The sequence below is a fragment of the Perissodus microlepis genome, chromosome 3 (assembly GCF_051167445.1).
Source record: "Perissodus microlepis isolate ML-2025 ecotype Zambia chromosome 3, ASM5116744v1, whole genome shotgun sequence".
Classification (NCBI taxonomy): domain Eukaryota; kingdom Metazoa; phylum Chordata; class Actinopteri; order Cichliformes; family Cichlidae; genus Perissodus; species Perissodus microlepis.
In genome coordinates this window covers 31,179,317-31,202,121 of record NC_140463.1, presented here as the reverse complement: position 1 = coordinate 31,202,121, position 22,805 = coordinate 31,179,317, and the positions used below count along the sequence as shown (strand labels likewise).

Genomic DNA, 22,805 nt, shown 5'->3' with positions numbered 1-22,805 from the left:
CCAGCTGCAGGTTCTCTGACTCTTGAGACTGAGTCTGAGCACAGACTATCATAGATCCCACAAAGTTAACAAAGAGGTAGTGATCTAACTCAAAATAAAGAACTGAAATTATCCCTTAAGACTACAGGACTGCAGATTTACACATATTGGAAAAGCGTCTTGAAGTCAGCAGATTCCAAGAGCTTTAGTTCAAACAACATGAACATAAGTATGCAGTATTACATACTTACTTTGCCAAGGTCCTGTGGAAGACTCAAATTGTCATCCTCAAATGAGAGGAAGCTGGGTATCATTTTCAAGAAAAACCCAGGAACCATCAAGCCTCAAGCATGCCATTGATGTATAACTGCTGGAACACCAGTTTTACTGTCCATAGTGAAGACAGTTATACGTCTCTATGGACTGTGAGACTGCTGAGCAAGAACGAAGCCACTGCTCCATAATCAGCACCTTCAAGTTCGACTGAAATTTGCAGCTGCTCACATTTCAAGCCAAATCCCATCTGGAAAACAGATTTATGGTCAAATGAGACAAAGATTGAATTATTTGGCCACAAAAAAAGAAGTATGTTTGAAGGAGTAAAGATGAAGCTTGTGAACTTTTTGCCAGAAAACCTTTATCAGTTTTCTTTAAAGTTACAGTGGGGTGGACAAACATATTTAACCATCCAGTGGAAGACACGTGTGACACTGTTGAGTACTTTGAGAGTTTATGAGGATTATGTGAGCAAGACATTTTGCCTGAAAAAAAAAAAAAGAAAAAAGAGAGAAATTACCTAACTGTGGTGTTTGGTATGTGTCCATGGCAACCTGTTGCTTCACATCCTGTTTGTCTTAATAAAAAAGTGTTTCGAAGTAATCTGTTAATCCAAGCTGTGAGTCGTGAATAAGGAACTTCACACAGACAGCAATACCACAAAGGGCAAAGGTTTACTTCAACTGCAGTACAATAAACCCATTATTTGACAAATAAAGCTGGACTGTTAGCAGAAATAGTTAAAAAATATTGTTATTCTGTGGTCACATGACCTTTTATTGCTGCAAAGAAGCTGAAAGCATATAAAAATCTAGGTGTAATCCAGGTAAGTAAATGCCCAAAAGTTGATTCTGTTAATCTGGACGTAGCGTTTTCAGTGGGAGAAACGTTTCATCACTCATCCAAGTGACGAAACATTACATCCAGATGAACAGAATCAACTTTTATAAGACATATAAAAATCCACTATCTTCTTAAAAACGTATCCAGTTTAAGGTCAGAGGCTATCAAACAATGAAAAATAAATTCCTTAACCACCTGAAAACCAAAAAAGATTTTCTAAATAAGACTTTGTTACTGAAAATAAAAAAATAATCCTGTAAGATATTATCAGGCTGAATCACAGGGTTACAGGCAGAGGTATTTATAGTTTTAAAGACACGTTTCCTGGTACAACAAATTCTCTGACATGATATGATCTCAGCTGAGGCTGAAGCAGTAAAAGAAGGTGTGGGGAGAAACACCTATGAACAAAAGACTTGCCACATCATTAGCTACACTTGTTCAACTGCACAGTAGTTTAGCTTTCCAGTCAACCAGTCACATGTGAGCAACTTAATGCATTTTGGCATTTCAGGCTGCAGGTCACACAGGCCCATCAAAACTGGGCAGCAGAAGATTGAAAAAGCATTGCCTGGTCTGATGAATCTCAATTTATGCTGTGACATTCAGACAGTAGAGTCAGAAACAACATGAAAGCATGGATCCACCCTGCCTGATATCAATGGTTCAGGCTGCTGGTGTGGGGAATATTTTCTTGTCACACCTTTGGCCCCTTAGTACCAAGTGAGTATCATTTAAACACCATAGCCTGCCCGAACCTAACAAATCTGCAGCAACTGTATGATGCTTTCATGTCAGGTTGGATCAAAATCTATGAGGAGGAGGTGTTTTCAGCACCTCGTTCAATCTGTGCCATAAATAATTTTCTTTGTCTCTACTGTGGCTACTTAGCTTTATCTTAGTGGTTTCAGTGACTCTTCATGCTAACATTCACTGACATTATTCATCTCCTGTATGTTCAGTGTATCACTGTGTCTGTTTCCATGTTTATGACGCTGATCATCTTGTAGTATGTTTTCTTTTCTATCATCAACTTTATCTTTATCCTGAAATGTGTCACAGTACATCTCTGCTATTGGTTTATCACCAATAATCTTTCTTTTTGTGTCATGTTGAAAATCGGTTCTTGTTTTCTCCTCCTCCTCCTCCTCCTCCTCCTCCTCAGCATGATTAGGACAAGGGCTGTAATAATTTTCAGTTTTTTCTTTATTCTCCTGATGTTCACATATGTTCTCTCTAACAGTGTCAGCTGGATGCTCTGCATGGCTTTTTCTCTCTGACTGTTTATCTTTAGCCTTTTCATCTATATGTTTTATTATCTATTAATTCTATTAATATCATCACATGTTTTTTGTTTAGATCATCACATATTTAAAACAACAATCCTATATTTTTATGATATAGGTCATCACATCCAGTGCTTCTATTGTCCTCATTTGCTTCATTGTCCAGAGGATGAGCCACATGATCCATCTGCTTCTCTGCAGCAAGCAGCCTCTGGATAACCTTCGGTGTCTGTCTCTTCCCCCTCTCTCCTTCTCTTTCTCTTATTTTTCCCATCTTGTCTCTGATCTTCATTATTGATGGTAAGTAGTTCACTGGTGAACACATCTGTGGACTCTGGAATACCAGTATCTGCAGCATGAACCACAAAGTAGAAACAAAATCATTCAGGCACCAAAGAGCTGAAGAAACCACAACAAAGTATCTGCTCTTACCTTTCTTTTTCCTGTAAAACAGAAGATATGCAGTCTGGGACCTAATGGACAAATATGATATGTAATAAATATAACATTTGTTTTAATTGTTTGTTTATTTAACACTAATATTACTGTACTATATAATTATATGTGTCTCTGTGTGAATATATTTTTTCTAACAGTGTAAATATTTAAAGATACACCTATCTGTTTATATTTTTATCATTAATTTTATTATTGCTTTTGCACAGGAGAGTTTGGGGATACAGTTGAATAAAACGCAGAAACAATCTGCAGCTGTGATTATAGTGTGATATGACATTTTAACATGTAGCACAGCATATCTGTGAAAAGTGTATTAAAGGCATGTTTAATGAATACTCATGTGAAAAATTAAGAAAATAATGGAAAATAATGTACAGTGGAGATAAGAAGCACAAACACTTACCTCTCAGTGTTATCCAGCTGGAATGGCTTATAATCAAGCTGATGATGTAAAAAAATAATAAAGTATGACATGATGGATTTGTTTTGCCACTGTGTTATGTAGGTTTATAACACAGTGATTGTGTAACATGTTTCAGTATTAACAATAAATGATCATAAGTGATCAGTCTTACCTCTGTGACCCTGGTATCATCAAACTGATACCATCTGTCTCCATGTTCCTCCTGGATCTTGATTGTTGCGGCGTAATGTCCTCCTCTCAGATCACCAAAATGATCCACAAATGCATACAGTTCATATGTCTGACTCTGATTACCAAAGGAAAAATGGCAAACATCAGAATGACTGAAGAAATGAAATAAATTCTGATTAAATATTAAAATATTCTGTACATTTACCTCTGGTATCTGCAGGGTGTAGGGAACCTCCACAGAACAGGTGATTTTGACATATGACATGTGATTATAGTTGAACTCAAACCTCTTCAGCATCAGACACAAAACATCTGGATGATGCTTTATTACATCTGTCTGAATGAAAAATATTCAATTCAATTCAGTTCAGTTTTATTTATTTATCACAAAATCGCAGCAACAGTTGCCTCAAGGTGCTTGTCTGTTCCCAAAATGTGTTAATATCTGTTTCTAATTCTATTTAAAGAATCATAAACCTAAAAAAAATATTCTCACCATTGTGGAATCAACTTTGTCATCACACTGATCACAGTAAATCTGATTTTCTCCACAGAAATCTGAAGGTTTAAAAAATTCTTCAATGCCCTTCACCTGAAAAATACACTCGTGTTATTTAAAATCATCTCTGCCAAAGATGAGCTGACCAGCATAAAGGGTGTGATTGTGAAGTGCTGGCAAATGTTTTCTCAAGGAGGAAGGTTTTCAATACACTAACTTATTTAACGTAAAAATGTAAATGCATTATTAGCAGTTGTCATCAGATAGACTTACTCTAGACGTTTTTGAATACAGTCTCAAAACTCATGTTGTGTTGCTTCAGTTTCAGTGCTTTGGGTCCTTCTGTTGTCATACGTGAATCTTATGTGAAAACTTTAGCCACAATTTAAAGTTGTAGCCTCAGTTTTGTTCTCAGTAAGTTTTTTTTCATGATGAGCTTAAAATTTTAGACAGATTGGTCTCTCCCAGTACATCTCAGTTTATACATCTCTAAAATATATCATGTTAATGTTAAAATTACTTCCCTGTCCTGGTCTCTGACTGAAATGTGGACATCTAGTTTTCAAGACACAGTTGTAGACTTTTACTCAAGATCTGAAGGTAAATATGGAGAAAAACTATCATGTATTGCACATCTCTATCTGACTTACCACACTGTAGTCACTGCAGGAATCAATCAGTGAAAGAGGAAGATGCCAAAATGGTGCATCTCTGTCAGTCTGTATATGACCTTTAGAGCAGGTGGTCTTGTTTACTAACTGACCGTGGAAGATCTGAAAAAAAGTACAAATACTTGTTGGTAAGTGATATTTTCACCCAGCTTTCATATTGATAGGCTAACTTTTGCAACAAGTCAACCAAAAGGAGAACAGTCTCTACCTTTGATGCATCCGGACTGGTCATTCTTAAAACCCTCTCAAAATACTCTGCAGCATCATGCTGTTCATACACTGGGTGAGGAAATCAATGTGGATGCTTTCAACAAAACGATTCATTTATTAAATAAAAATGTTTTTGTTTTAGAATTATCCAGTCAAACAATTTAAACAAGTTGAACTATTAAATTACATTAAAAAACTGCACAGGATACAGATCACATCAGAAGATTTTACCTCAAAACGTCATGTAAATTAATTACTTTCTCAATTAGACTCTTCAAACAATTCAAAGGTTGTGCTGTTTTGTGTGTTAACATACTGTACCATTATAGATGCCCAGCTTCTGAGTTATTTTATATGTGTATGCTGTGTGTCTCTGTAAGTCATCAAATAAAACTTTAAGATGATGATCAAGAAACACAGTGTGAGGATTTCCTCCAGAGTACCTACACAGAAGGAAAATATGAGTAATTAAAAATGCACAATAGACTTCATATATGATAAATACAAGATCACATTTAAAGCTGGGCAGTAACAAGCCTTGTCACAGCCTCTCTGAAGTCCTCGGTCATGAACAGCACCTGCAGCACACTGTTCAAGCAATCTGTCACTCCCTGGTTTATCAGTCCATGGTACCTGTTAGCTGCTGGGAGGAGACTGATCATGTAAATTTCAGAACTATGAGCAAATAATAAGTGTGGATCATAAACTAAAACAGACTAAAATAGTCAAAAACCCTGTGCAGTGTTAAACTGCACTTTTGATTTTAAATAGATAAAAAGGTGACCTCTTTGCCAGTCTAATAAATTAATACATTAATAAAACAATAAGAATTTACAAAAATATTCAAACTGAACCATTAAGCTCAAGGTTGTCAGTAAAATTCTTATTTTAAATGGAAGAAGTCCAGAGACACCGTCTTCGTTATAGTAGTGATGCTAGAAAACAGTGTGAAAAGCAGACACTAAACCTGATGTGGCTGAGAGAAATGTTTCTACCTGTAAGGGCCGGTTATTGAAAGTCATGTAAAAACAATAGACATAGATGTTAAATATATGTGTGCAAAAAAACCAAAAAACCGAAAAACAACTGGCATCTGATCAGATCTTACCTAGAGTTCTCTCTAACAAAGACATTTTCAGTCACTTCTATTCGGTGAGAGCTGCAAAAGAATTCAGTCTATAAACCAGTCAGTATTTACTTAAAAACAACAACAACAATGACAACAACAACAACAATAATAATAATAATAACTTATGTAATGCGTGTATGTGTTCTATCAAAATAAAACTACCACAAATATTCCTCCCACTGTATCTAGCAGGATAACAAAGGCCCATATTTTCGTACATGAGGTGCTAAAATCCACAGGTCCTGAAAGGCTTTCAGTAACATCATGAATAGAAGACACTTTCAGTAAACTATATTCCTCCTACAACACGCTGCTTTTCTAAGCTGTATTTAATGACTTCCGACGAGAAAACAAACGCAATTATTTTCAAATGGAATACATAAGAACACAAAAACAAAAGATTCAAACATACCTTCAAAGGTAACGGGGATATTTTAGATATATTAAAGATATCAATCTAATATTTTTTCAGATATTTGGTAATAAAAGCATTTAGTTTATAGAATATGCTAGTATTATAATATCTCTATGTCCTGCGCAGTTTAAAACACCAGCAGCGCTTTCTCTTTCACTTCTGCTACACCTTTGTGTTGCATTCAACGTTTGCTGGGAATAGTAACTTCTGCTACACCTTAGTGTTGCATTCAATGTGTGCCCGGAATAGTATTTTTGTGGTGAATTCATCAGATAAGACCAAATATCTGCACATTTATTCAAAGATGAAACATTCAGTAAAACAGAGACTTATTTTATGCAACATCACAAACTGTATTTTTCAAACAGTGACTATTAAAGGATAACTACCATTAAAGCCTATACAAGAGTTTGGATACTGTTTCCTTTTTTTAAATTTGTCTTTGCACTAGAAGTCATTTTTAGAGAGTTTCTGTCAGGCACATCACTTAGCTTGTGGAAATGCTTTCAAATGGCACCACTGTGAGGGCAGTGGGGATAAAGAAAACACAGTGTGCTGTGGATGTTTTTTGTGTCAAAGAATCTTAGGATTCTGATTAATTTTGTAACGGAGAAAATTTATTTATTATTTATATTAATTATTTATTTTTTACTATTTTATACAATTTGGCCACAGTGGAAAGGTGCCAGTGTATCACAAGGACAGGATGAATCCATACATTTGAAACCAAAGCTAAGATATGAAAATACAACATTAATCATGGGACATCAGCTTAAATCCAGACTTTGGTGCAATGTTCACAAAGAAGCTAAGAAAGCTTCCTGTTGCAGGTCAGTGGTGTAAAAGACCACTGTTAAAACATGTGGTTCACTCTTATGTGAGATTTATGATGTTGCAGTTGTGTTCCTTATATCCTTGTTGTGTTTTTAGACTGTAGTGCCACTGAACAGCTTCAGGTGTGTCACATTATCAAAGATGCTGCAAAAAGGTTTGTTTGAGTTGTTATCACATTTTTAGACATGTTAAGCCTGAATAGTTCATTTGGAAATAATGCTTATTAGCACATAGGCTAAAAGAAAGGGGAAGAAAATACACCAGAGTAAGCATAGCTCTTACCAAAAACAGCAGTGTAAACACTCCAGGAAGTTACTGATACAGTCAAGAAATGTTTCCCAGAAGCACAAAGACACAGTATATTATTTAATGACTCACTGGGCAGAGCCGGGCCAGCTCATATGAAGAGCTAAGCAAACAGGGCTTACCTGCAGCTTTCTGTTTGAGTTTTGGCAGAAAGGTAGAAAGTAATACTCTGCTTATGAAGTGCGATACACAGTGTTTTTATAGGTCATTTTAAATGATCTGAATTTGCTTCCATGTTGCAAATGTAATACTTACACATACGTTTCATCATATTACAGATCAGGAAAGATTTATCAAACTTTGACCCACATTTGAGAGAGGTGTATATTGCTTTAGAGCTTGAGATTACCAAAACAAGAAAGCTTATCACAGATTATATGTTTTGAGACATCGCTCTGCTGATAAAGAAGTTGAAGTTCAACTCATGTTTCATTGGAAAGTTTTATAGACATGCGAAGTACTGCGTGACAAAAACATAGTCAGTCTTGGTTATAGCAGCGTCATCATTTCTCCCTCCATTTCCTGTCATGTTGTCATTGCTTTATATTCTTGAAGCTCTACAGTATATAATGTATATAAGGCTGTTTTGGAGTAATTGTATCCTTACCAGTTCCAGTACAGCACAAAGATTAGTAAAGTGTATTAAAGACGTGCCTTAAACAAAAAAGGAAAAAATATTAAAGCAAAAATACATAAATACACAGCATTTTACTTTTGTAGTTTATACAAGTGTAGCTGATTTTGAATTGTTTTACAATCTGCAACTTAATTTACTGGAATGACATGCTGGTTATTTCCTAAAACAAACCAGACGTCCACCTGGCTGCAGGGATGAAGAAAAAAAAAAGAATAAAACTGTCTTATCAATCAGCTCAGTTTATGAGTGTGTCTTTGGACCAGCTTCTTCCCCTATGTCTGCCTCCTACACAAATCACAGAGGGAGGGGTCATAACAACATCAAGTGTTTATCACAGTATCATGGCATTTCAATAGACAGTTTTATTTTTTTTCCCTTCAATCTTTAGGTCATTTGACCAGTCACCGTGTGGTAATTACTAGAAGTAGTCATGTTTAATGAACAGTATAAAAACAAACTTAAACAGCAACTTTCAGAGAGCACACTCCTCCCGAAGTGGAAGGGCTATGCTTAAATGTTAATGTTTTATTATGTCTCAACTTTAATGTTGGGCTCTAACAATTATTGTTGAGGTAATATGATTAGTCAACCTAGGTACTCTGTAGGTAGTTTGACAACGATCCATTCAGCTCGTGGTGTTATTGGTAGATAAAGTGTATGTATATCTATATATATATATATATATATATATAGATATATATATAGATATACACATAATTTCCTTAGGGATTACTAAAGTATTTTGATTCTGATTCTGATAGATAACATAACAAGTGCATATAACTGCTTTAGTAGCTGCTTTGAAGTGAGGAGGACCCTCAAGAGGATTAACCCCCGAAAAGCTGTCGGCCCACATAACATCCCCGGGTGGTTCTTGAGGAACTGCGCTGATCAGCTCTCTGAGGTCCTGACAGACAACTCCTCCCTCACCCAGGCAGTTGTCCCCACCTGTATGAAAACCGCTACCATCATTCCAGTCCTCAAGAGCTCTGCTGTGACAGGTCTGAATGACTATCGGCCAGTAGCCCTCACGCAGATCGTCACAAAATGCTTTGAGAGGCTGATTGTGGCCCACATCAAAGCCACCACCAGTGTCACTTCTGACCCACACCAGTACGCCTACCGGAAGAATCAAGCCACAGAAGATGCCATCTCTTCTGTGGTTCACACAACACTCACCCACCTGGAGCAGAAGAATTCCTACGTCCGTCTGCTCTTCGTGGACTTCTCATCCGCTTTCAACACAATCACCCCACAGACACTTGTTGACAAATTACTGACTCTGGGACTGAGCTCCTCTCTTTGTAACTGGGTTCTGGACTTCCTGACCAACAGGCCGCAGTCCGTGAGGACCCACAACGTCTCCTCATCTTCTATAGTCCTCAGCACTGGCTCCCCTCAGGGCTGTTTGCTAAGTCCCCTCCTGTTCACGCTGCTTACATATGACTGCTCACCCATCCATCCAGGCTGTCATATTGTAAAGTTTGCGGATGACACAGCTGTGGTTGGTTGCATCACAAACAATGATGAGACTGACTACAGGAAGGAGGTGGAACACTTAGAGGACTGGTGCAGGAAAAACAATCTCTGCTGAAATGAGAAAAAGAAGAAGGAGATGATTGTGGACTTCAGGAGAGGAAGACCTGGGTATGTACCTAGATAACAACCTCACCTGAAAAAACAACACTTCCAGCCTGATCAGGAAGGCTCACCAGAGGCTCTACTTCCTGAGGAGGTTGAGGCGTGCGGGACTTGAGAGCTCAGTCCTCATGTCCTTCTACAGATGTGCGGTGGAGAGTGTTCTGTGCTCTGGCATCAATGTGTGGCACGGAAACTGCACTGCGGCAGAGAGGAAAGCTCTACAGAGGGTGGTGAAGGCTGCTCAGAGAGTGGTCGGTGGCAGCCTCCCAACCGTCACATACATATACACCTCCAGATGCAGGAAGAGGGCCACCTGTATCATGAAGGATACAGGTGGCCCTCTATGTGCTGGGTGAGCACATAGAGGGCACATAGAGGGCCACCTGGGTGAGCGCACACTCATTACTCACCCAGCACACACACTCTTCGTCCCGCTCCCCTCAGGCAGGAGGCTGAGGAGCATTAAATAACCAGACTGAGAAACAGCTTCATTCCAGAAGCTGTGAGACTCCTCAATACATAAATGGACAGGAACTGCTATTGTAGCACCTTAATCACTACTGACACTTACTGACACTGTCACTTTATCAATGCTGGCATCATGCCCTTTGCTGCTAAAAGTATTTATTTATACCCATATTTATACCTACACTCTATCTTTCAGTTTCTCACCGGTACTTACAACAAGCCGCATGGTGCATTATGGCAGGTTCTCATTACCATTTGATATATTCACATTTTGTGTACAATTGATATTTAGTACAGCTTTGGATAAAGGCTTTAAGTTGCCCACCACAGGATATGCATATTTACTTTAAATGAGACGCGTATTGCTGATAAACACTCCTTGATCAGATGAATATTAGATAATAGTAGGTTATTGTCAACTGAAACCGGGTTAAGCCCAAAATTAAACTAAGCCAACTCAAAAATAATAGCTAAAAAATTCAGGCTGCTCAAGTAAATGTTATTTGTGGTTGTAGTTAAAGATGTTTCGTGGGCAAAAATGTCTGCATGTTAGAGAAAAAATGAAAATGTTTTTCTCCTGACTATTAGGGGGGATAGTCTTTTGTAGTAGTAGTAAAACTTAAAAACTTGGAAAATGTATCATTTCAGTAAAAGTAAAATTATAAATAAAATAATAAATAAAAATAATAAATAAATTTTATTAACTCAACAGGTTTTGTTGGTGTCCGTTCTGTGTTTCAGTAGCTGCAATTCCAGCAGAACAAAAGAGAAAGCAGCAGATTAGAATCAAGAGCAAAAACATTTATACATTTTCTGTCTCACCAAGTCAACACATGCAAATTCCAATGACAACACAATGAACCATTTGCAGAGTTGTAATTTTATAGCTGTGGTCCATTTGTGATGTTGGTAGAGAATCTATATTACAGTTAAAAATGCTGTAAATAAAAAAATCAGTTAAAATGTGGTACTTAAAGTCAATTTGAAACTGAAACTCTGAACAGAAACTGCTCCTGATCAGGTTATGTGATCAGCATCAGGTTAGTAAACACAAATTAACTAGACTCCAGAAGTATGAAGAATAAATCTCAAATATGAATGAAGTCTAAGAAAAAAAAAACCTCATAAAAGAGTTAAAAAAAGTTTTACAAAAATTAAAAAGTTAATCAAGACTGACAACATAAGCTACTTGCACATTTGTTGAAAGGTTAAGTAACAACCAATTTGGAAAAATAATAAAGAAACTAATGATAATTTAAATTTTCCATTAACTAAACCTAAATGTTTTTTTTGCAAACAATAACTTTGACTTCACAAACCACTATTTTCATTGTAAAATGTCTACCTGTGTTCCCTTCAGTGGCAATAAAATAAAAAAAATGCTGCAAGTGGAAATATTATTTTTGCTTCAAAACTGCTGTCTCAGATTACCATTTATAGCAGTTATACTAAAATCCAAAGAATATGCACAGTCACATGAAATAACTGATATTACAAACAATACTAGGAAATAATAAACAATGAGACAACATTTTTAATAAATCAGCAACATAGAAATCACAATTAAATATGATAGATCAACAAATAACAAAAATAATGTATCTTCATATCCTTATTCAAAGCAAGTGATTGTAACACCTGTTTAACTTAATGAAAATATACTGGTATGTTTCATGTTTGTTTGTATGTTTACTTTTCTTAATTTTTTCTTCTTACTGATAAAAATGGGAAGCAACACTCATACTGCATTCTCCAAATAAATCAAGATTAAAAAAAAATAGTTACAGTTACTAAAGAGCTCTGTGTATGGCCTGTATGTCACTGATCTCTGGTGAAAAAATATAAAATATTAAATTAAAGATAAATAATTTATGTTAAATTACCACAAATGGAGACTTGTCATTAAATAATCGTTAAAAAATTATTTCACAAATACTGTTCTTGATTTTTTTATTTATCAATGGGACAAACCATGAACGACACCCACGTCTTGTTCTCTAGACTTGATTCAGACGCTTCTATTTCTTCATCATCCAGTTTGAGAGTTTCAGTGTATATTGAATAATTTGTGTCATGGTGAGTTTGTTCTTCTCTTTTGGGTCTTCTTTTCTGCTGCTCTGACTCACTTTGTTTTGACCCTCCGGCCTAGATTGCATTTTTTTGTCTGAGACTTATTTTCAATATTTTCTTCTTTATTTTTGACAAATCTCGCAGAGCTGCACTGTGAGGTTTTCTCTACAGTTTCTCTCAACTCTATCTCACTACAAATACCAGTCTTGTTTTTTTTTCTTTTTTTCTTTATCAGTGCGACAATCCATGAACAACACCCACATGTCTCGCTGTCTGCACTTGATTCAGCAGCTTCTATTTCTACATCATCCAGTTTGGGAATTTTGGTGTATTTTGGATAATTTGTGTCATGCGGAATTCGTTCTTCTCTTTTGGTTCTCCTTTTCTTCTGCTCTGACTTGCTTTGTGTTAATCCTTTAGGTTTGATTGCATTTTTTGTGTTTCCTTCATTATTTTTGACACGTCTCTTAGCACTGCCTTGTGAGGTTTTCTCTACATTTTCTATTCTTGTTTTCTTCATCTTTGTCCCAAAACTTTCACCATCATGGTTCTGCCTATGTCCTTCATGAGTCATTTGAACTTTTACTGACCTCTGTGAACCACATCTTCCTTCTTTGCTTCCCCCAATCTCATATCTGGCTTGTGGTTGAAAACGCTCCACTTTTGTTTTTTCATTTGTACCAGCATCCTGGTTTTCTCTGGGTGCTTCTATTATTTCTGGTCCCACTGGTCTTAGATGGGATTTTTCTCTGGTCTGAATTTGTTTAGTATTTCCTTTGTATTCTTTCACTTTCATCTCTTCCTCCACATTTTTCTGTGTCTTAGCAGCACAACTTGCCTCCCCTGCTGTGTTTTGCCCAAACTTACTGTGATCCCCTTTATTGTTTCTTTTTCTTTCTCTCCTGCCCTCCTTCATATTTCTGATCTCTGTCTCTACGCAAATATCATTATCATTTGAATGTGTCACACTGATGTCCTGCATGTTTAATGTATCACGCTGTCCTTTTCCATGTTTATGACTCTGATCATCTTGTAGTATGCTTTCTTTTCCTTCATCAACTTTTTCTTTATCCTGAAATGTGTCACAGCACATCTCTGCTGTTGATTTATCAGCACTAATCTTTCCTTTTGTGTCATGTTGAAAATCTGTTTTTGTTTTCTTCTCATCCTCCTTCTCAGCACGATTAGGATTTTGGCTGTAATAATTTTCAGTTTTTTCTTTATTCTCCTGATGTTCAAAGATGTTCTCTCCCACAGTGTCAGCTGGATGCTCTGCATGGCTGTTTTTCTCTGGCTGCTTATCTTTAGCGTTTTCATTTTTATCTGCTGCTGGATTCAGGTCATCACTTCCAGTGGTTCCATTCCCCTCATTTCGTTCTTTTTCCAGAGGATCTACATTACAGGGGTTGTCAGGTGATCCCTCAGCTTCCCTGAAGCAAGCAGCCTTTGGATTATCCTCGGTGTCTGTCTCCTTCCCTTCTCTCCTTCTCTTTCTCTTATTTTTCCCATCTTGTCTCTGATCTTCATTATTCATGGTAAGTAGTTCACTGATGGACACATCTGTGGACTCTGGAATACCAGTATCTGCAGCATGAACCACAAAGTAGAAACAAAATCATTCAGGCACCAAAGAGCTGAAGAAACCACAACAAAGTATCTGCTCTTACCTTTCTTTTTCCTGTAAAACAGAAGATATGCAGTCTGGGACCTAATGGATAAATATGATATGTAATAAATATGTTTCACATGTAGTGAAAATAATGTACTGTCAGGATAAGAAGTACAAAAACTTACATGTCAGTGTTATCCAGCTGGAATGGCTGATAATCAAGCTGATGACGTAAAAATAATACAAAAGAACATGATGGATTTGTTTAGCCACTCTCCATGGGTAAACAGTATCAACAATATACAAGTGATCAGTCTTACCTCTGTGACCCTGGTACCATCAAACTGATACCATCTGTCTCTGTGTTCCTCCTGGATCTTGATTGTTGCACTGTAATGTCCTCCTCTCAGATCCCCAAAATGATCCACAAACGCATACAGTTCATATGTCTGACTCTGATTACCAAAGGAAAAATGGCAAACATCAGAATGACTGAAGAAAATAAAATGGATTATGATTAAATACTACAATATTCTGTACATTTACCTCTGGTATCTGCAGGGTGTAGGGAACCTCCACTGAACAGGTGATTTTGATGTATGACATGTAATTATAGTTGAACTCAAACCTCTTCAGCATCAGACACAAAACATCTGGATGATGCTTTATTACATCTGTCTGAATGAAAAACATTCAATTCAGTTCAGCTTTATTCATACAGCACCAAATCACAATAACAGTCACCTCAAGGAGTTTGTCTGTTCCCAATACATGTTAATATGTTTTAGTAATTGCACTTAAAGAATAACAATAGAACTCACCATAGTAGCATCAACTTTGTCATCACACTGCTCACAGTACATTTGATTTTCTCCACAGAAATCTGAAGGTTTAAAAAACTCTTCAATGCCCTTCACCTGAAAAATGTTATTTAAAATCAGCTCGAACAATCATGTGCTGACCAGTGAGGTGAAGAATGTTTCTTTGAAAAGGAAGATTTTAAACATGACCTACTAACTTTATTAGATAAGCCTCAAAGGTTAAGACCTATTGTTTAAGAGAAAAGTGAAAGAAAATTCAAACCAGTAAACATATACGCAACTGGTCGTGTTAGTATTCATTTGGACTGCAAAGAAGGAACTGATTTACAAAATTTTTAGCCAAACCAGATACCTGATAAAAAAAAAATCCCACTGCAGTTTTTTTTTTTGTTTTGTTTTTTTTGTAGTTTTGCCTCTGTATGCTGATTGTAAATCAGTGAATGTGTAACTGAAGTGCAGACTTTCAGGTTTAATTCAGTATTTTTATACATGACCTGTATCAGAATTACAGCTTTTTTCAGACAGAGGTCCTCACTTTCAGAGTATTAGAATTATTGGGACAACTGACTGACAAGCAATTTTATTTGCTTGTCAGTCAGTCAGTCAGTCAGTCAGCTTGATTTAATTTTAATTTATTTGCTTTTGTAAATCAGTTCCTTCTTTGCAGTCCAAATGAATACTAACACGACCAGTTGCGTATATGTTTACTGGTTTGAATTTTCTTTGGCCAGATCAGGCCTGCTTCTTTGTTCTGAAGTGAGCAGACATACTATCTGATGTTGATTCAAATTGTCATATTTGCATTTATAGCTTATTGTTGTAATTTAATTTAAATTATGAAACCCAAAGACACATTAGTGAAGGTCATTGAGACCATGACTATGCTGAAAAACCGACTGCACATTTACCTGCTTTAGACAAACCAGAAAACTCAAAAGGGTGGACATATATGGTATATACCTATATTCTTCATTATGATTCCTTTCCACTCACTAATATCAAAAAACAGTGGGACACAGAGTTTGAAGTACAGCTTTAGACTCCTGGAAGGACAAAGTGCTGCACAGAATCCACTTAAGCAAAGCTAAATGTTTTCCTGGCACTTACGAGGCCTGCAATAGATGTACCTTTACATGTAGGGACGTGTATGGATTTGAATTTTAATCCCTTAAATTAAAGCTGAAAGTGTGAACTTTATTCACATGGATTGTTTGATGTGATGATATACAAAAGCAAAACTAAACAAATTGTGTATTTTTAAATGAAAAAAAAAAGCAGTCATAAATTAATCATTTATGCTGAAGTTGTACTGTAGGCCTGTACTGTAGGCCATGGTAATTAAAGTGGTTCAGAAACTGTATCATTTTCATAACACTGTAGTTACAGGATTTATCACATGATTACTCCTCCCCATCTATAGCAAATCAATCTAAATTCAAGATATGCAACAATGATGTGTACTGAATAATGTGTACTGAAATATTAACAAAGTGATAAAGTGTAACGTTAACTTGATGCAGTGGATAGAATCATTTGATAAAAAGTAGATAAAATGAAAGTAAAATAGTTATCATTTACTGAGGAAAATGTAATATGTGGTTTTTTTGTTTTGTTTTGTTTTTTTACTGACAAAAACATGTAGGCTCAAAATGTTTTCTCACAGCTGTCATGTCCTAAGAATAGAAACATGCAGAGAAGTTTGCAGCTTGTCAGATCCTTACCACACTGTAGTCTTTACTGCAGTAATCCACCAGTGAAAGAGGAAGATGCCAAAACGGTGCATCTCCGTCAGTCTGTATATGTCCTTTAGAACAGGTGGTCTTGTTTGCTAACTGACCGTGGAAGATCTGAAAATACAAATTCACAAAAACCTGTTCATTTTATTTTAGTTCAGGTTTAATTAGGTTGCACTTGTTCAAAAAAAAGTCATCCAAATTCATTTTATACTATAAAGCAAAGACCCCATAATTAAAAAGTGATGTTTTGATCAAGATACCCTTTGACATCAATGACCTTACCTTTGATGCATCAGGACTGGCCATTCTTAAAACCCTCTCAAAGTACTCTGCAGCATCACGCTGTTCATACACTGTGATAAATGCATATAATTAAAATTTTAAAAAAAGAAGTACATTTGTACAGAAGTACATTTGTAATTTTACCCTACAAGTTTCCATTGTTGTAATAATTTAATAATTAGATCAATAATATTCATATTTTACACTTATACAGTGCTCAGGAGTTTACACTGTTTGAAGTTTTTGTTGTTCTGTACCGTTGTCGATGCCCAGCTTCTGTGTTATTTTATATGTATATGCTGTATAGTTATGTAAGTCATCAAATAAGGCTTTCAGATGATGATCAAGAAACTCAGTGTGAGGATTTTCTTCAGAGTTCCTACAAAGAAAGTAAACATGAGTGATTAAAAATGCACAATAGACTTTTTATATGATAAATACAGAATCATGCTTAAAGCTGGACAACAAACCTTGTCACAGCATCTCTGAAGTCTTCAGTCATGAACAGCACCTGCAGCACACTGTTCAAGTAACATGTGGATCCTTGGTTTATCAGCCCATGGTACGTATTAGCTGATGGGAAGAGAGAGTGCAAACAAAGAAGATATATATTTAAAACATTCGTCTGGATCATAAAACCAAAGAGAAACAAACAAAAAGACCATTTATATTTTATAATTTCTACATTAGGAGTTTAACTGGGTATTTTTTTCAATGTTGATATTACTGTAAAATATCTAATTTGCCAATTCTAGTCAAATTCAGTTGTTCACTGTAATTGGCTGATTGAGAAAGATCATGCCGATTTATATAATGTCTCAAAATTTACAGTGCGGGGAGCCAATAAGTCAAAAGAACTGCCTGTAAACCGTTGACCCATAGATCAGGGCCAACTTGGAGCAATGCCAGGAGTATAGTGGCCTCAGTAACTGGTAAACTTAAAACAAACAAAACTCTCTCTTTAGAGTTCACCTAGTGCAGAAAATTTGTTAGGAAAATGAATCTGAACATTACTTCAAAAATCCTGAGAGAGATATGTGACTCAGCAATGTTTATATTATATTAATCTATTAAACATTTATGATGATGACGATGTTGACAAAAGCTAACCGAAAAATAAAAACAGCGCTCCAAGTACACGAGAGCTAAAAAGACAAAAAGGAAACATCGAAATCACTATAGGATAGATAAATATAGAACTTCTAAAAAAACAAACAAAAAACAAACAAAAAGCTCTAAATATTTTTGAAACCTTACCCTGAGGGGTATTTTTGTAAACAATTCGTCTGTACTGTTCGCTCATTTTCAGTGCCGTTCTCCGATCACTTCACTTCTGCACTGCTGAAGGAAACTGCTCCTTAAAAAAAAATTAATATTAGCGGTTATGCTAAACAACCACTAAACAGACAGCGACCTGGAGATCAAGTGAATTTAAAAGCCCTGGAATACTTTCGCTTTCTCTTCCGGTCGCCTTGCCTGTTGCATTCAAGAGATGTTGGAAATCTTCAAATTATCAAAAGACACCCAGATGACTGACAACTAACCCGATTATTAAAAGATGTGAATGAAAATACCTAATATGTCCTGACTCAAAACCACACGTGAATTCATGTGAACTTCTGCACTTTAGATTATGAATATATTTTTAGTTTAGGATCTGAAATTAGTGTAAGATCAAAATAAATTTATTTGAAATGAAGTGAAAGTGAACACAGCATATGAGGTAAATGAACGAAGCAGGGAGAAAAGGATCTTATGCATTTCATTTTTACACAGTACACAGCTTATATTATTGTATTTATTATACCACCATAAGAAAATATGTGTTGTGAAATGCACTCATCTCTACGTCACTTTGAAATGATAACTTTTCATCCATGGAATCATTTATATGCGGCGGCCATCTGCTGAGACCGGTTGGGGTGAGAGAAGGAAGACAGGATAAAAGCATGCTGTGAAAGAGAGACAAAGATTAATAACAGGTACGATTCAAAGTACCTGCAGAGAGGTCTATTAACACATAGTGAGTGAGAAAGGTGACTGCAAAGGAAAAACTCCCCCAGCAGCCTATGCCTATTGCAGCATATCTAATGATTAAAATTTTATTTGTGAAGAAGTTCATGAAATCATTACTAGTTAACGTTAAAGGGATGGTTGGCTCAACAGTGCTCTGACTCTTTGTCAACCTGGCTACAGTGCTGAAGAGAAACCTGGGGTTGTTCTTATTTTCTTCAATCAGTGACGAATAGTAAGATGTTCTGGCTTTGCGGAGGGCTTTCTTATAAAGCAACAAACTATTTCTCCAGGCTAAATGATGATCCTCTAAATTTGTGACATGCCATTTCCTCTCCAGCTTACGAGTTATCTGCTGACTACGTACGATCCAGAGTCATACGTAGTGAGGAAGTAAAGTTATTAACAAGATAATCTGTTGGAGTAGCGTTCAGGTAGCTGTTCTGCTCTGTGTAGCTGTTCTGCTCTGTGTAGAGCAGAACAGCTACAGGGCATTGAAGATGATAACAGTGGGTCGATTATATTCTTAAACTTAGTTACAGCTCTTTCAGAAAGACATCTACTATGATAAAGTCTACTCTCCACTGCTGTGTAATCAATTGTTGCAAATGCAAATGTTATCAGGAAATGATCAGACAGGAGAGGGTTTTCAGGAAACACTGTTAAATTTTCAGTTTCTATGCCATATGTTAAAACAAGTGTGATTAAAGTGGTGGGTGGGTTCTTTTACATTTTGAGAGAAGCCAAAACTGTCATTTTTAGCATCTACATGAATGTTAAAATCACCCACAATAATTATGTTCTCTTTAGCTGAGCACTAAATCAGATAAAAAGTCTGAGAAATCAGACAGAAACTCTGTGTAAGGCCCAGGTGGACAATAGATGACAACAAGTAAGACTGGTTTCTGAGTTTTACAGCTGGGGTGGACAAGGCTAAGCATCAGGCTTTCAAATGAATTAAAAGTCTGTCTTGGTCTATCTGAAGGCTGGTGTGAAAATTTTTTGCCACACCTCGGCCTGGGCTTCGAGGTTACTGGTAGTTAGAATGACTCGGGGGTGTTGATTCATTTAAACTAACATAATCATCCTGCTGCAACCAGGTTTCTGCAATGCAGAGTAAATCGATTTGTTGATCAATTATTAAGTCATGTACTAACAGAGACTTGGAGGAGAGAGACCTAATATTTAATAATCCACATTTCACTGCTTTACTCTTTGGTTCAGATGTGGATACTTTATTGTTCTTTCTTTGTGATTTTTTTATGCTTAAGTTGTTTATTGCTGGTTTTTAGTTTATTTTTTGTCTGTTTGGGAGCAGACAGAGTCTCTATGGAGATGGGGTTATAACAAGTGTTATGAGTTGATAATCAAATGCATAAATTGGTGAAAACACTTGGAACCATAAGTCAACAGATTTGAAAAAACTGTGGGAAATAAACTGACTCACTCTTTGCCTCTCTTCCTTTGCCTCTCTTGCTCTCCCCGTGTTCTCTTCCCGTCTGGTCTGCATCTCTGTGTACTTCCTATGTTACTTATTGTTGTTTGTATCACCATTTTCTCATTCTGTTAATGAAGCTATATTTTGCCTGTTTCGGTTCCCCAGGTGAGGGCAACTGTGACCCTGTCAACTCCAGCACCTGTTTCAGTTCCTCGGGTGGGAGCAGCAGAGATCCAGCCAGCTCCTGCGCCTACACCGGCTCCCAGGGTAAAGGCAGCCATAACCCAGCTTGTCCCCGCACCCGTATCTGTTCGGCCAAGCGCAGTACCCATTCTCGATCCCCGGAGGAGAGCAACTCAGAGTCAGTTACCGGCTCAGTCACAAGTTCAACAACCGTCACAACCACCAGCACAACCATCATCACAATCACCACTACAACTTCTGTCACAGTTATTAGCTCAGTTATCAGCTCACGTTCCTGTTTTGTCACCAACCCAGTCTCTAGTTCAGCCTCTGGGTCAGGTTACCTGCTAAGGTTTTAATTCTGTTTCCAGGTCCCTCTCTAGCCCAGTCATTAACTCTGTCACTAGCTCAGTTAGTAGCTCAGCAGCCTGTTCACTTGCTGCCATCCTCTGCTGAAAGCTCTGGTGAGCTCATTCAGTCAGCTGAGGACTGTATCTTTCTGACAAAGCTTGGACAGACTGTTTACCCTGCACAGCCCCAGCCGTTACATTCTAAGCCGACCACGAACCCTGTGCAGCTACAGTTAGTGTTTCCCGACCAGCAGGAGTCTCCACACCTGCTGGTCCTGCCTCTGTTCCTGTTGGCGGCTACGGAAGCCCGGTCACCACCAGCTCGTCTCCGCTGGTGGTGGCCCATTTGGCCCACTCACAGTGCTCAAACAGCAGATTAAAAAAGTTACCATTTTCAAATGGTAAACTGTTTGAGGAATTTTTATTGAATTCTTTAAATGTATATTTACACACAATCCTGTTTTTTGAAAGTATAGGTATTATATATTTGGAGCCTCAGCGCCTCCTGGGTGAGGTGTTCTGGGCATGTCCCTCCAGGAGGAGACCCCGGGGCAAACCATGGACACGCTGGAGAGATTTTACCTCTAGGCTGGCCTGGGAATGCCTTGATGTAGATAAGCTGGAGAAGAAGAGGAAGGTCTGAGCTTGTCTGCTTAGGCTGCTGTTCCCACAACCCATGCCCGGATAAGTGGAATAGGATGAATGGATGGGTATATTTGCAAGCTCAAATATTATCTGGCACAGCTTTTTTTTTTAAATTGGGAGGTCGCGTGACTTGTCCATTGATCATCCATAAATCTCAACTATAAAAGTGTTTTGGTTAAAGGTGCTACAAATGCAGTCATTGATCTTTGGTCAATGCACTGCTGGCAAATTCCCCACTGCTCTTAGTCATCATGATAAAATATACTAACTTGGTCAGTTTACTGCACTGACGTTAGGATAATATCAGTCTGATCAGTTTCAGTCATGTGATTCTAAATAAAATAAAAAACAAAACAAACAAAAAAAACAAAGTTTATATCCAAAAACACTGAACTTCTTTAATGTTTGTCATAACAGTGTCCTGGTTATGTGGAGAGAGAACCTGACAAACCTTAATGTTCAGTGCACAATCTGCACTGCTGACAAGAAGAAAGTGTGCCAGTTCTGCTGGCAGTGTTTGAAGCCATGGAAAGGCAGCGCTCCACGCTCTGGCCACTGTGACAACGATGGATGCATCAATCACGACCTTGAACTTCTCAAGAACTGTAAGCCTACCGCCCTTCCTCAGGTTCAGGGGGTCGATGCCTATCCTTCCATCCGGGCCTGTCCCACCTGTGGTCAGAGGGTGGAGCACGACAGAACAGGCTGCAAGAACGTCATCTGTCCTCGCTGTCAGAAAGAGTTCTGCTTTGTGTGTCTGAAACTCACTCCTGAGTGCTTGAAAACCAGCACTCACTACATGCCCTGCAGTGATGGTGTGGCTCCTAGACAAACATCAATACCTTTGTGGCACAGAAACTAAGGCTACGTTCACACTGCAGGTCTTAATGCTCAATTCCGATTTTGTGATCAAATCCGATTTTTTTTTGTCTGGTTGTTCACACTACAAGTAAAATGAGACAGCATACACGCTCTAGTGTGAACCATTCATGGCCATCAAAGGAGCGCGCATGCGCAAAAGAAGACGTCACACACAACGCGCTCTGTTTAGACCCACGCTGATTGTAAAGTGAAACATACTGAAATTAATGGCAACATTTTTCCACATTTAGCTCAAAACCTTATAAAAACATGTTTTTTCGCGTAAATTTTAGTAATTTAACTAAAAATTTAACATTTAGTAAAATGTTTGTAACTTTTCATATTTAAAACACAATTTTAAATGTTAAATCTAAATGTTTGAGGGCCGGTGTCCTGCAGGTTTTAAATCTAAATGTTAAATATTAAATCTAAATATTATGTTTAAATCTAAATGTTAATTTTTTAAATCTAAATGCTACAGGAAACTAAATATTTAGGCTAACATGCAAATTAATACGGATCAACGAAAATACCAAAATAAAAGCTTTA

The 22,805-nt window shown here is 37.2% G+C and overlaps 3 protein-coding genes across 8 annotated transcripts; 1 reads left to right on the top strand and 2 right to left on the bottom strand.

Moving 5' to 3' along the window:
• Window positions 1-944: 944 nt before the first annotated feature.
• Window positions 945-6,500, bottom strand: LOC146391182 (ubiquitin carboxyl-terminal hydrolase 50-like). 5 transcript variants are annotated; one of them, XM_084924049.1, is made up of 11 exons: window positions 6,360-6,500; window positions 5,927-5,977; window positions 5,140-5,458; window positions 4,817-4,887; window positions 4,588-4,710; window positions 3,935-4,030; window positions 3,644-3,775; window positions 3,419-3,553; window positions 3,247-3,284; window positions 2,817-2,857; window positions 945-2,733 (listed from the first exon to the last, which is right to left on the bottom strand). In XM_084924049.1, the coding sequence occupies exons 4-11, from the start codon at window positions 4,838-4,840 to the stop codon at window positions 2,540-2,542; spliced, it is 783 nt and encodes a 260-aa protein (XP_084780175.1). In that variant the 5' UTR covers window positions 4,841-4,887; window positions 5,140-5,458; window positions 5,927-5,977; window positions 6,360-6,500; the 3' UTR covers window positions 945-2,539. The 5 variants fall into 5 exon arrangements, with proteins under 5 accessions (XP_084780175.1, XP_084780174.1, XP_084780173.1 ...); XM_084924048.1 differs by having other exon boundaries at window positions 5,140-5,461; window positions 5,927-6,500; XM_084924047.1 differs by having other exon boundaries at window positions 5,140-5,977.
• Window positions 6,501-11,461: 4,961 nt separating this feature from the next.
• Window positions 11,462-18,225, bottom strand: LOC146391181 (uncharacterized). 2 transcript variants are annotated; one of them, XM_084924035.1, is made up of 11 exons: window positions 18,024-18,225; window positions 17,237-17,339; window positions 17,024-17,145; window positions 16,767-16,837; window positions 16,470-16,595; window positions 14,749-14,844; window positions 14,474-14,605; window positions 14,248-14,382; window positions 14,113-14,150; window positions 13,986-14,026; window positions 11,462-13,902 (listed from the first exon to the last, which is right to left on the bottom strand). In XM_084924035.1, the coding sequence occupies exons 1-11, from the start codon at window positions 18,067-18,069 to the stop codon at window positions 12,371-12,373; spliced, it is 2,442 nt and encodes an 813-aa protein (XP_084780161.1). In that variant the 5' UTR covers window positions 18,070-18,225; the 3' UTR covers window positions 11,462-12,370. The 2 variants fall into 2 exon arrangements, with proteins under 2 accessions (XP_084780161.1, XP_084780160.1); XM_084924034.1 differs by lacking the exon at window positions 18,024-18,225 and having other exon boundaries at window positions 17,237-17,400.
• A 1,436-nt stretch (window positions 18,226-19,661) lies between these two features.
• Window positions 19,662-22,257, top strand: LOC146391180 (uncharacterized). The gene is made up of 3 exons (XM_084922721.1): window positions 19,662-19,671; window positions 20,383-20,734; window positions 21,813-22,257. Exons 1-3 carry the CDS (start codon window positions 19,662-19,664, stop codon window positions 22,255-22,257), a joined length of 807 nt encoding a protein of 268 aa, XP_084778847.1.
• Window positions 22,258-22,805: the final 548 nt, after the last annotated feature.

What these genes read in the sequence shown, in the direction of transcription:
- LOC146391180 (XM_084922721.1), top strand. An exon ending in GTCTCTAGTTCAGCCTCTGG is followed by an intron (nt 20,735 to 21,812) that starts GTCAGGTTACCT and finishes TTGTCATAACAG; the next exon opens with TGTCCTGGTTATGTGGAGAG.
- LOC146391182 (XM_084924046.1), bottom strand. Translation starts at nt 4,840, where the DNA reads ATGACCAGTCCGGATGCATCAAAG. An exon ending in ACACCCTGCAGATACCAGAG is followed by an intron (nt 3,554 to 3,643) that starts GTAAATGTACAG and finishes TTTGGTAATCAG; the next exon opens with AGTCAGACATATGAACTGTA. An exon ending in ATGATACCAGGGTCACAGAG is followed by an intron (nt 3,285 to 3,418) that starts GTAAGACTGATC and finishes TTACATCATCAG; the next exon opens with CTTGATTATAAGCCATTCCA.
- LOC146391181 (XM_084924034.1), bottom strand. Translation starts at nt 17,400, where the DNA reads ATGATCCAGACGAATGTTTTAAATATATATCTTCTTTGTTTGCACTCT. An exon ending in GAAGCTGGGCATCGACAACG is followed by an intron (nt 16,838 to 17,023) that starts GTACAGAACAAC and finishes CATTTATCACAG; the next exon opens with TGTATGAACAGCGTGATGCT. An exon ending in CCAGTCCTGATGCATCAAAG is followed by an intron (nt 16,596 to 16,766) that starts GTAAGGTCATTG and finishes TTGTATTTTCAG; the next exon opens with ATCTTCCACGGTCAGTTAGC.